This window comes from Saccostrea cucullata, unplaced genomic scaffold (genome assembly GCF_032062105.1).
Source record: "Saccostrea cucullata isolate Sc308-1 unplaced genomic scaffold, CSIRO_AGI_Scuc_v1 ctg9883, whole genome shotgun sequence".
Classification (NCBI taxonomy): Eukaryota; Metazoa; Mollusca; class Bivalvia; order Ostreida; family Ostreidae; genus Saccostrea; species Saccostrea cuccullata.
Genome location: NW_026924923.1, coordinates 1 through 13,352, shown reverse-complemented (window position 1 = coordinate 13,352; position 13,352 = coordinate 1). Strand labels below are relative to the sequence as shown.

Genomic DNA, 13,352 nt, shown 5'->3' with positions numbered 1-13,352 from the left:
CACCCCCTCCCCTCCTCTTTTGTCCAAATTATGCGTAAGATTATTTATTGTGTGGCTGTGGGCCTCTACCCCGACCTCAAACTGCCCCCAATATTATTTTTCTAGATTCCTGGATCCGACACTACACACTGACTTTGTAAACATAAAAAAAAATTGGATATTATCTAAGAACTGGAAAAATTATATGTATGAAGGTGCGAGAAGAAACAAGAGATGTATAATGTGTCTGTGAATAAACCTTGTGTACGAGTTAAATTTCAATTTGAGTTGAGTTCAATATTAAATCAATTTCTGTTGAATGCTAAGTACGAATCAGTTTATGTACGACTTGTCAATTTCAAGCGCATGTGTTTGGATACACACACAGGGACTAAAAATTTCATCGCCATCACAGTCCAGTTTTCTTTGTTTAACTTTAGACCAGCAAGTGCCAAACACGTGTAAATTTATACTAAATAAGTTTTTCGAAGGTAAGGATTGTCTAGTTTTTTTTGGATGACAAAATGTTTTTTTTTTATAACAATATCGTCGTGATCGTGTATCCTAACTTCGTCCCTACCCTTACTCCCTCAGCGTTTTCAATAAGATTTTCAATAAGAAGGAAAAATAGATGGAATAGCAGGAAACCAGTCTTGGCGAGGGGTCTTGGGGCCGCCTTAGGCGAAAAAAGCCTTAAAAAAAACTTCAAATTTTTTTGTGCATCTGCCTGTAATTAAACTTGTGTATATTTATACATGTTAGTGTTTATTTACATCAGAGCGGGGGTATAGATGGTTTTCCTTTGACATATTTTGCGGCATTGCCTCGGAGTTGTTCCCTTTATCCGCCAGCTTGTAGGGCAAAGCAGTGAATTTTCCTCTTTGAGCAACCAATTTTAAACATGCATGCCAGAAATATATGGGGGAAAATATTTACAATCTCAAGATTATGAATTAATAGAGGCTTTAACAAACATATTTTCACGTCCAGTTCCAGAATAATATTTTCTTTCATGCAGAGAAGGAAAATTGCTATCATATTTCTATTATTTCAGCTATAGTCATAATATCTGCTATTTGTTTAAAATAATGGTTTCAGACCTATGTTTTTTCTTTTCTCATACATGTACCTGGTATAGACAGTTTAATTTTGTACTGAGATTTTAACAAAAGTTGTTATGGATCCGATATACTTATCATCGGCTTTCGATCGTATTCTAACTCATAAGTGTCAAAACTTTCTCCATTTCTCCAATGCCAATTTGTCACTTTCAATTAAGCTATGACTTTTTTAATTTAAGAAAATATTTATGGATTGACTTTTTTAAAGTTACTTGCCCAGTGCCCACGGGCAAGTGCCTATTAAAAATTCACTTGCCCACCTCTAAAATTAATTACTAGAACTCACAGGGCATTGGGCAATGGGATTTGTCAGAGCATGCTTTGAGGTAAACCTTAAAAAAGAGTTTTAGGCCAATTGTAACGGGAGAGGAGAAAATACAGCGGACCAGACCGGGATTCGAACCTGGGCCCCCTGAAACTCCGGTCAGGTGCTCTACCAACTGAGCTATCCGGCCACCGGCGATCGAACCCGGCTGACCACCACATTCCTCCCTCCTTAAAGGTCTTTGGCCCTCCAAAGACCCCAACCCAGGCTCATCCCTGGCAGGTCTTTCACCTGTCAATTCCAGGGCATGGCACGGCACCAAATGTAACAGGAGAGGAGAAAATACAGCGGACCAGACCGGGATTCGAACCCGGGCCCCCTGAAACTCCGGTCAGGTGCTCTACCAACTGAGCTATCCGGCCACCGGCGATCGAACCCGGCTGACCGCCACACAATCAATGAGCATCAAAATTCCTCATCATTTATGTAAAATTTGTTTAAATCATGACTCTCATGGTAGGCTGGTGCCCAGTGGGAAATCAAAGTTTTACATATTAATAATATATAATATAATTTTTATATATTTTCTCCAAGAACACAAAAGTATGGAATCCAGATAGGGACAAGCAGTTCACTATCGCACCATCGAGCATCAACTTAAAGGTCGATGGCGCGATAACGATGAAACGATGGTGCGATAACGATGATGCGATTGCGCGATGACGATGATGCTATGGTGCGATAATGCGATGACGATGGTGCGATAGCACGATTGAGCAATAGTAAATATCGCTTCATCGTCATCGTACTATCGCACCATCGTCATCGTGTCATCACTATCGCACCATTGCGTCATTGCACTATCGCACCATCGTCATTGCATTGTCACGCCATAGCATCATCGTCATCGCGCTATCGCACCATTGCTTCATCGTTATCGCCCCATCACTTCATCGTCATAGCATTATCGCTTAATCGCACTATCGACCTAAACCTCGATGGTGCGATGATGCGATAGTGAACTGCGTGGCCCTATCCGGATTCCATACAAAAGCCATGATCAGTCATATTTATGGAAAAAATTGTGTAAATTCAAGTTTATTCAAATCATAACCCCTTAGATGGGCCTCTTGTTGAAATTTCTTAATTTTGGTGAAGAATACCACCAAAGTTAGGGCTGGGACGATACTAAACTTAGACGATCTGATACATATCACGATACCTTAGGTACGATACAATACATATCACGATACATTTAAAACCAAATAAAACTAGATAATTTTTCAGAACATTTAATTTGAAACATAACAGTGTATGAAAATAAATTAATTCAACAAATGAACTTGACTTACTGCCATTGGGTTTTGTTAATTTAACATAATCCCGCATGTTTGACGCCATTTTGACGCTTATATTTTGAATTCTGTATCACCAAGATGTTTGTACTTTATTTCTGTTTGTGTAAACGTCTTGATGATGATGACTAAAGGACAAAAAATTTCAAATTCTAAAGCCTGGATATTTTTGGAAATTAAAAAGAAAAGTGCTGTAAGGTAACGTGACACTAAATTAGATGAATCGATCTGTAGATCATCAAAGTGAATACTGTAATGCATCGGTGAATCATCCCACTACTACATGTAGCTGTGTATAAAAAATTATCCTGCTTTAATTTTCTATACTGTAATACCTTATTTTCACAAAGATTTTAAATAAGACAATTACCAAAATGAAAAAAAGAAAGATTTGTATCTGTAATCATGATTATGACATTTAAGAAACAAACGCTTATCTGTATCCTTTGGAAATTAGACAGAAGGCATTCTCAAGTAGTATTAAAATTCAAGCCCCCCCCCCCCCTTCTGTAAACTTTTCAGTTATGATCTGATTTGTGCTTTTTCCTAGCCGATTTGCTCAGGTCAGCGATGTGGCCTCTGGGCCTCTTGTTATTAATTTTTTTTGAAATTATCAAACAAAATTGGAAGGAAGGGGGGGGGGTGCTGCAAATGGGCATTTGTCAATGTTTCACACAATCAGTTGAGAAATCTATGATGTAATATTTGTTATAATTAATGTCTACACTACAGGAGATGTATAAACATCAAATATTATAAGAAACGGAAAAATCACAGAATCTTTGAACAAGGTTGACATGATTTTCTTGCACTCTAAACTATTTAAGATAGTTGAACAATATTTGAAGGGTGTATCATGCTGGTAGGGCACTTAATTCATACTTGGTAGGAGAGATTCCAACTGAATTGTTATTGTGTTTTGTAGATAAAATATGTCCTTTAACTTATCGGAGCCCCTTGAGGCTGAGAGATCTCGGAAAAGAACAGCAAGTGATCTTGAAGAGGAAAAAGGTGCAAACTTGGTAAGAATAATATATATACATGATGTTGTAATTTTACCTAAGACAAAGGCTTAAGGTCAAGATCTTGAAAGGTGTGTACAGCTTTATTAGGTCACCTGGGTTAACTCAGGTGACCTATTGCTATCCGTCGTCTTGCGTCGTTCGTCGTGCATAAACATTTAAACATTTTCAGCTTCTTCTCTGAAACCACTGAACCAATTTCAACCAATTTTGGCATATAGCATCTATGGGTGGAAGGGAACAGAAATTGTGAGTTTCATGGTCCCTGCCCCCCTGGGGGGGTGGGGCAAAAACCATTAAAATTAGCAATCTTTAAAAATCTTCTTTATTACTCCTGGACATCAAGCAGTCAAACTGTTGGTACGATTGTAATGAGCATTGAGTCCTCTACCAAAATTGAGAAGTTCATTGCCCCAGGGTCAGGGGTTCTAGTGCTAGGGTGGGGCTAAATAGGTTATAAAGTGAAAGTGCATTTGATTTCTTTGAAATTTTTCTTTTCAGCTCCTTGGCATTAAATAAACTAACCAAGTGCATAGTTGAGTTGAAAATGACTGCCTTTCCTGAAATTGTGAATTTTATGGCCCCAGGATCAGGGGTTCTAGTGCTAGGTAGGGGCTATATGGATTATAAATTTGGTGAAAATGCATAAATTCTTTGAAATTCTTCTCTGTGCTTAGTTAGGTTGAATAAGGCTGCCTCTTCCAAAATTGTGAATCTGATGGCCCCAGGGTCAGGGTCTAGTGGCAGGATGGGGCTCTATTGATTTTATAGTGAAAGTGCATAAATTCTTTAAAAATCTTTTTTTCTGCACTTGGGTATTAAACCAATGTACTATGTACATAGTTATGAGGAGGAAGGATGCCTCTTTCTGATTTGTGAATTTCAGGGCCCCTGGGTCAGGGCTTATTGTGTAAGGGTTTATATGGCGAAAATGCATGAAGTCTTTGAAAATCTTTTCCTTTGCTCCTGGGTATTATGCCAATGATCTTATTACATATTTATGACAAAGAAAGCTTCTTCTTCTAAAATGGTTAATTTTCGGGTCCCTTGGAGGTACTTGGGTGGGGGGGGGGGGGGAGGGAGTACATAGTCTGAAAATAATTTAATGCTTTGAAATCTGCACTTTGGTATTTATCAACAACATGATGAAATAAAATTCATAAAATTTCCAAAATTTTGAAAGATGTGGCCCTGGAGTCATTGGTTCCTGTGGGATGGGGTGCACAACTGATAAAGTGGAAATGCATTTTCTCTTTGTTACTCTGATCTACGTTTGGATATTAAGTAACCAAAGTAAGAAGGCTAAGTGAATAGTAACAGCCTGTTATGAAAAGCAATGTTGCCTCTTTCAAAATGTAAATTTCATGGCCTCAAATCTATTCAATTATTCCCGAGTTACTACAAGTCCTATCAGATCAAAATTGCAGTAATGTTACATCATGGGATGTACACTACTAGATTATTAGTTTAATGTGGGACTTTACTTAAACACAAAATTCGTTGAGGTGAGCTCCTCTGTAATCTCTGATTACCTATGTTTGTACTCTGTGGATCCCAGAAATTTTGTATTATGCACAAGGGATCATTTAGGTACATTGATACTAGGGGTGGGACGATACACAGATCTTGCGATACGATACATATCTCGATATATTGGCACGATACGATACGTATCTCGATATTATAATAAATTATAAAACTATTTTTAAAAATTATTATCTTATTTCATTTCTTGTCTTGACATTAAATCTGCATGTTAAATTATAAAACTATTCAAAAGAATAAGTATTTTATTTCATTTTTTGCCTAAACATTGAATCAAAGTATTACGAGGGTTGTCCCAAGAAGTCGTAGACAGGTAAAACAGTTTTGTTTCTCTTTGCCTTACTAAATTTATTTCCTTGTCATAGCAAAGAGTAACATTTTATGATCATGCACTTCAAGTTTCATGATGATATTACATCTTATAAGAAAATTATGAAACAATAAACAAAGAATATAAGTACACCGGCGCACGAAAGCAAGCGTAAATTACATCGCTTATAACGTCATGATCTCTTTGTCTGCTTCACTAGCGGGTATTAACATTCAATAATTTTTTTAAAGTGATAGACCACTCTTGATTAACGGATATATTTAAATTCACTACTGTCTGTTTGTTTTTTTACTTGTTTTTTTAAAGCAGAATCAAATTTCAATCGGAATTTAGTCGAAAGATCGCCTTACATTGTAGGCAGCAGAGAATACAAATTGTTTGACGTCGTTGGTGGTCAGATTTTTCCAAATTGTCTGCCTTTAACAAACAGTACTCTACTTCTTACATGCCGTAATTAACTATTTTATGTACAGAAGAAAAACTCTCATTGAATATTGTGCAATTTAAAAATAACTTCCTTATTAAAATCTGGTGTGCAATGTCACTTCTGTACTCTTTTTTCTTGTCTCCGATGTATATTAACCATATCCAACACAATTTATTACATCCCCGTGCGCCGACTACGCGTTTGACGATGTCATTTTCATCAAACTCATTTTCAACGATACTATGAAAATCATGACACCAATCGTCTGTTTCTAATTATATTTATATGAAATTTTGACATCATATTCATATTTTTATTCTAGTTGCAGTGATTTGAATTTGAGTTCAACGTATTATATAGTACTAAAAAAATAGCAAATGTAATAGTTATATGCGTAAATTATTCCGAATTTTGTCCGTGCGCCGACAGGTCTTATCGGCCCTCATATAAATCGTCCTAATATTTTTAATATGAAAGATATGTATTTAAAAATTCACAATTTTAAAGAACATTGAATATGTTATGTCTTTGCAAAATTAGGTAAGTATTGGTTGCATGATTAAAAAAATATAAACATTGTCTAAGACTTTTTGGGACAACCCTCGTATTTATTAAATCATGTGTGCTTTGAATTTAATACTTGAAGTTTATCAATATCATTCACTAAAACTTTACAAAAACAACAATACATGTACATATTATTAAAACCAAATTACTTTTAAGAAGTGTATACGAATAATTGTGTAGTTCTTCAGAGAAAACTGACTACATCACATTTACATTATTATACCCCCCTCAAACGAAGTTTGGGGGGGTATATAGGAATCACCTTGTCCGTCTGTCTGTCTGTCCGTCTGTCTGTCTGTCCGTCTGTCTAGCTGTCCGTCTGTCTGTGCAATTGTGTCCGGTCCATATCTTTCTTACAGAGGGACATTAGAATCTACTACTCCACACTAAGATTGCCAATGACCCAAGGGTGTGTCATGTCCTTGACCCAAGGTCATTTGGGGAAGTTCAAGGTCACTGGAAGAAAAATTTCATAATTCGTGTCCGGTCCATATCTTTCTTATGGATAAACTTGGTAGGTTCTCATTTCACACAAAGATTGCCCATGACCCAAGAGTGTGTCATGACCTTGACCCAATGTCATTTGGGGAAGTTCAAGGTCACTGGGAGAAAAATTTCAAAATTCATGTTTGACATATATCTTTTATGGATAAACTTGGTAGGTTCTCATTTCATACAAAGATTGCCCATGACCCAAGGGTGTGTCATGACCTTGACCCAAGGTCATTTGGGGAAGTTCAAGGTCACTGGAAGAAAAATTTCATAATTCGTGTCCGGTCTATATCTTTCTTATGGATAAACTTGGTAGGTTTTCATTTCACATAAAGATTGCCCATGACCCAAGGGTGTGTCATGACCTTGACCCAAGGTCATTTGGAGAAGTTCAAGGTCACTGGTAGAAAAATTTAATAATTCGTGTCCGGTCCATATCTTTCTTAAGGATAAACTTGGTAGGTTCTCATTTCATACAAAGATTGCCCATGACCCAAGGGTGTGTCATGTCCTTGACCCAAGGTCATTTGGGGAAGTTCAAGGTCACTGGAAGAAAAATTTTATAATTCGTGTCCGGTCTATATCTTTCTTATGGATAAACTTGGTAGGTTTTCATTTCACATAAAGATTGCCCATGACCCAAGGGTGTGTCATGACCTTGACCCAAGATCATTTGGAGAAGTTCAAGGTCACTGGTAGAAAAATTTAATAATTCGTGTCCGGTCCATATCTTTCTTAAGGATAAATTTGGTAGGTTTTCATTTCACACAAAGATTGCCCATGACCTATGGGTGTGTCATGACCTTGACCCAAGGTCATGTGGGGAAGTTCAAGGTCACTGGAAGAAAAATTTCATAATTTGTGTCCGGTCCATATCTTTCTTATTGATAAACTTGGTAGGTTCTTATTTTACTCAAAGATTGCCTATGACCCAAGGGTGTGTCATGACCTTGACCAAAGGTCATATGGGGAAGTTCAAGGTCACTGGAAGAAGAATTTTATAATTCGTGTTTGATATATATCTTTATTATGCAAAAACTTACTTCTGAAAAACCCAGCGGGGGGTATTTTGTCCCAATTGGACAGTTCTAGTTATTAATTGCTGAAAGTCTGTGATAGCAAAGCTGAGATTAAAAAAAGAACCAAAATACGAGATGGATAACAATTAAAAATATCAACTGCTCTGGAAACGATGCTCTCTGTGTATAGCAAGCATTAGGCCTACATACGAAACTTTTCTTGTCCAGTCTTCCGAGGCAGCTTAAAAGTGAAAACATTTTACCCCTAAACAACGACTTATTTGTTCTAAAGTGTGTTTTCAATAATCAACATCATCTCTTCTCTTCGTACAAGCCGCCATTTTTCAAGGACGGGTACTTTCATTTTCAATTTTTGATAGGTCGTTCGTGTATCGTTTCGTACCGATATTTGAATGCTTGTATCGTAAACCGTATGTTAGAGGAAAATATCGGTATGTATCGGTATATCGGTATATCGTCCCACCCCTAATTGATACTCTGATAAGAGAGATAACTCTTAATGACACAAATGTCTATTATTCCTTTATAAATTTTTCAATTTTAAGTGCCTTTTTTGTCAAATTTTGCCCCACAAGTCATGCTATAATTGTTTGTATTTTATTCAGCATATACATTTCCTTTGGAAAAACATAAAAGTTAAAGACAAATTTCATATGAGTGAGCAGAGGGTTTATGAACCTTAAGGCCCTTGGGCCTCTTGTATTTATTAGGTCAATATATAGCAATATCACATGCACATTAAATCTCCTCCTCTTGATAACATTTAGAGCGATAAATCAAAACTTCCTATATTTTATCTTTGATATCTGGTAATGGTGTTACTATAATTTATATTGAAGCATATATATACTAAACTTCTCAGGTGATAAAATGAAAATTGTTGCAGTGGGCCAGATGTTTGGAAATTTGCATTCTTTTCTTTTTTTTAAGGAAGGTAAAACACCAAGCTCTAGTAAGGAAACCAGCTTGCCGCCTAGGAAAAAACATGCACCATCAAGTTTGTCAGAGTTAAGTACATGGAGTGAGTGTGATGATGAAACAGATTCAAGCTGTTTAAAGAGTCAACATGCAAGTTCAAAGGAAGGAAACTTCTCAGCAAGTCATTGGACCTATAAAGATCTTATGGACCTAAATATCTATTATGAGGATATGCCAGATCCCTTGGAAAAATTTATTAAAGATGTAAAGGATGCTTTTAGGAATGAAAAAGGTTTTTGTCCTGATCCCAGCAAAATTACCAGCTTTCTCAAAAAACAACTTGAAAAAAGTTTAACATTTACGCATGAAATGAGAAAAATTGAAAAAATGGTGAAAAGGCAGCATAAAGAGACACAGATAGAAAAAGTAAAAAAAGAGATTAAGAAAAACATGGAAATGACATGGGGAAAATGTGATGTCCCATTTGATTTCAAGTAAGTTATTTCATAGTTAGTTTTTCTAATCAAGGTTCCGCAAAGAATATATACTGTAAACCAAATTTTATTCGCGACATCTTTATTTTGCGATTTACCAGGGGTACACTAATTCACAACAATTAATTTTTGCGATCAGGCTTTTTTCGATCAACATGATCAAATGTCATTTTTAGCTCACCTCGACGTTACTGATGTTTTGTTGAGATGAGCCACATAATCTTAGATTACTGATGTTTTGTTGAGATGAGCTACATAATCTTTGATTACTGATGTTTTGTTGAGATGAGCTACATAATCTTTGATTACTGATGTTTTGTAAAAGCTTGGCCTGACAAGCTAGAAAAAAGTAATATTTCTGTTCTCTTTAAATTCCATAGATCCTTGGAACCTGCTACAGAGGACTTTGTAAAGGAGTCTGTTACGTTGTTGAATGTGGCAGTAAGGGACTTTGCAGAGGAAACTCTTGAACTGTTGGGAATGGGAATGTTTCAAAAACCAATGTATGCTTCACAGGAGAAGGAGAGATGGAAAAATAGAGGTGGAAGAGCCAGAGGTGGAGAAGGAGGGTCTCGTGGTGGACACGACAATGCAGAGTGTAGGCGCACCACTGATAATATTTGTCAGCACTATTGTAGATCATTTGGAAACATATTCTCTTTGAAAGAAGGGTTAGTATATGTTTAGTTCACAATGCCAAAAAATTATACAACCTATTCCATTTAATATATTGACATTTGAAAAAATTACTTATTTAAAGTTAAAGTAAATCTGTAGTCGTGCTTTTATCAATATCTTTGCAATGAAATATCACTTTAATTGAAAATGTTTACTTTGAGTTATCACTTACAATAATTGCAGAAAATGATGACATACTTCAAGAGAATATTGTTATCACAGCTCAAATTGCTTGTGGACACATACACATGATGCAATCAAACCTTATTTTCTGGAATAAGATGATACCAAGAAAGAACTTTGAATGTTTAACTGCAATTTTTTTTAAATAATGGTCTCATAAATCTAATACAGGTGACTCTCAATGGCTCAAACCCCGATCTCTTGAAGTTCTCGATCACTCGAAGTGAACTATAGCCACTTACTAAAGAGTTAGGGGTCTTCCATAATTTATATTTTATATTTTTGAAAATCACAATATTTAGATTTCTATTTTATGCTACAGTTTTTTATTTTATACATTGTAGCAGCTCAAGTGAGCTTTTCTGATCACATTTTGTCCTGCGTCCATCTGTTTGTCCATCTGTCTGTCTGTAAACCTTTCACATTTTCACTTCTTCTGAAGAACCGCTGGGCCAACAGTGCTCCAAGTTGCGACTAAAATGGTCGCATTTGCGACCAAAAAATTGATTTTGCGACCAGAAATGAAAACACACTCGCATTTTCGCGACTGAGAAAATTTGGGCTGGAAACGTCCATTTTTAATATTGGGATCGAGATTTCATTTGTAAAGATTCTCTATCAAGAAAATGTTTGCAGACATATACTTAAATACACTTTACAAAGCGTTGCATGGACTAAGATCACGTAATGTTATGACAGCATGGCATGCTGTACAAAGTTTGATAGAACCTGAACCAGAGACGTGGACAAATAATGTTCCTGATAGAATGGCACCCAAACTTCGTACACTTTTTAAGATCCGACCTTGTTATTGAAGCATTTGACCAATTGCTTGCATATCACAATGAATCATGATTGTATTATCATGCTAATAAAGAGTGTTATGGAGGCATTTATAATGACTGTGTAATGGGTTAGGTACGTAGTAGTAAGTTAACCTGACAAACAGCAGGCAAAGTCCTGTCTCAACAGCTGTCAAGCTTGTATTTTCATTTGATAAAATTTTATTTCTGTAATCAGATTACTTGTGTTCTTCTGTACAACCATAAGGGTACATGTATTCAATAAAAAAATTTCATTCAACTTAGCAAATTTTTATAGTCAAAGTAATAAGTAATCTATGATATAATGAAGACATAATACATATCCTTATTTAAATTATCATGTTTTTTTCACAAAATGTATTTTTTTTTATTGTAAGTGAAATATTTGATTATGGCGACCAGAAATTCTGAAATGGCGACCAAAAAAATTTTTAGGTCGCCATTTTGCGACCTGAGAGCAAGTGTGACTTGGAGCACTGGCCAATTTCAACCAAACTTGCCACAAAGCATCCTTGGGTCAAGGGGATTCAAGTTTCTTCAAATGAAGGGCCACACCCTCATTCAAGGGGAGATAATTTGGAATTAATGAAAGTTTAGTGGTATGTTTTAAAAAATCTTCTCAAAAACCAGTGTGCCAGGAAAGATGAAACTTATGGGGAAACATCCACAGGTAGTGTAGATTCAAGTTTGTTCAAATCATGACCCCCTCGGGTTGCCATGGCGTTACAATGGCGAAATAAATATTTACATAGAAATATATAGGATAATTCTTTTAAAATCTCCTTCTCAAGAATAACAAAGCATAATTGATCATATTTATATGGAAGCATGGTCAGGTTGTTTAGATTCAAGTCTGATCAAATCATAACCCCTGGGGGTAGGGCTTGGCCACAATGGCAGACCCAATCATTTGAAAGTTGTTGCATGATGCTCAGGTGACCTATTAGGCCCGTTGGCCTCTTATTGAAACAGGTTGTAGGTCTCATTTCCAATGTACTATAAGACCTATGTTGACCAAAATTGCATGGAGGATACATCTAAGGATGCACATTATCAGACTTGCTTCAGATGCTGAATCTGACCTACATTTTCTGGTTGAGTGAATAGGTGAATGTTTTTGGTGCAGATCTCATTTGTAAGTAACTATAAGCCCTATGTTGACCAAACTTGCATAGATGATACATCAATGATTCTACTACTAAAACATTTCTTTATACTTCCCCTTCTTGTGTAGTTTGTTATGTTTTTGACACTATTTTTTTTCTTTTAGTTTTTTACTGGAGAGGTCCTTCACTTTTAACAAGAAAACAGTGAGGAGTACAGCTGATCTCGTCTATGATTTCCATTCCGGAAAGAGTATGGAAGAACTCTTGTTTATAATAGAGGTAATTTTGTTAATATTATCATTTTTAGCTCACCTCAACAAAGTTGGGGGAGCTTATGTAATACCCTCGCCTTTGGTTTCGGCATTGGTGTCAGCGTCCCAGGTTAAGGTTAAGTTTTTATGGAGCAGTTTTCTTTTTAAGTCCAATATTGATTAGACATGCATGAAAGATGGTTCTAGTGTGTTTCATTGTACCAGTCAAAGTTTCAGATGCTGCAATTTCAGCAAAGGAATGACCAGGTTAATGTTTTTGGAGCAGGTTAACATTTTTGGTGCAGTTTTTGGTGTAGGTCTGATTTCCAAGTAACTATATAGTATTTATGTATATAGTATTTATGTAATGCTTCTTACACTTGAAAAAATACATTGTATGATATGTAGGCTAATTATGTAGAATAGAAATTTCAGTAGAAAAAAACCTCTAAGATGAATTCTATCATGAAAAGCTAATAAAGAAGGGGAGCTAAAACATGCTTATTATACCCCCATGTGCAGATCTGGGGGGGGGGGGGAGGTACCTGTGTTAGCCAAATGTAACTAACAATTATTGATAATTAAATGAAGAAAACGATTTTGAAGGCATAAATGCCGATTTTATTTCTTCACTGAAAACATTAATGTGTAAAGAAATCAAACAATTTATGCTTCATATATATCTAAAACTTGTATGTATGATTATTGCGATTGCATGTATTTTTGATAATAACTTTGCATTACTAAAGGCATT

At 35.9% G+C, this 13,352-nt stretch overlaps 1 protein-coding gene across 1 annotated transcript; it reads left to right on the top strand.

Moving 5' to 3' along the window:
• Positions 1–348: 348 nt before the first annotated feature.
• LOC134267612 (uncharacterized) lies at positions 349–12,626 on the top strand (the record flags this gene model as incomplete). Its single annotated transcript, XM_062749813.1, has 5 exons — positions 349–470; positions 3,646–3,742; positions 9,075–9,556; positions 9,937–10,227; positions 12,512–12,626. Coding segments are annotated over exons 2-5 (978 nt in total), but the record flags the coding sequence as incomplete, so codon positions are not given.
• Between the last annotated feature and the right edge of the window lie 726 nt (positions 12,627–13,352).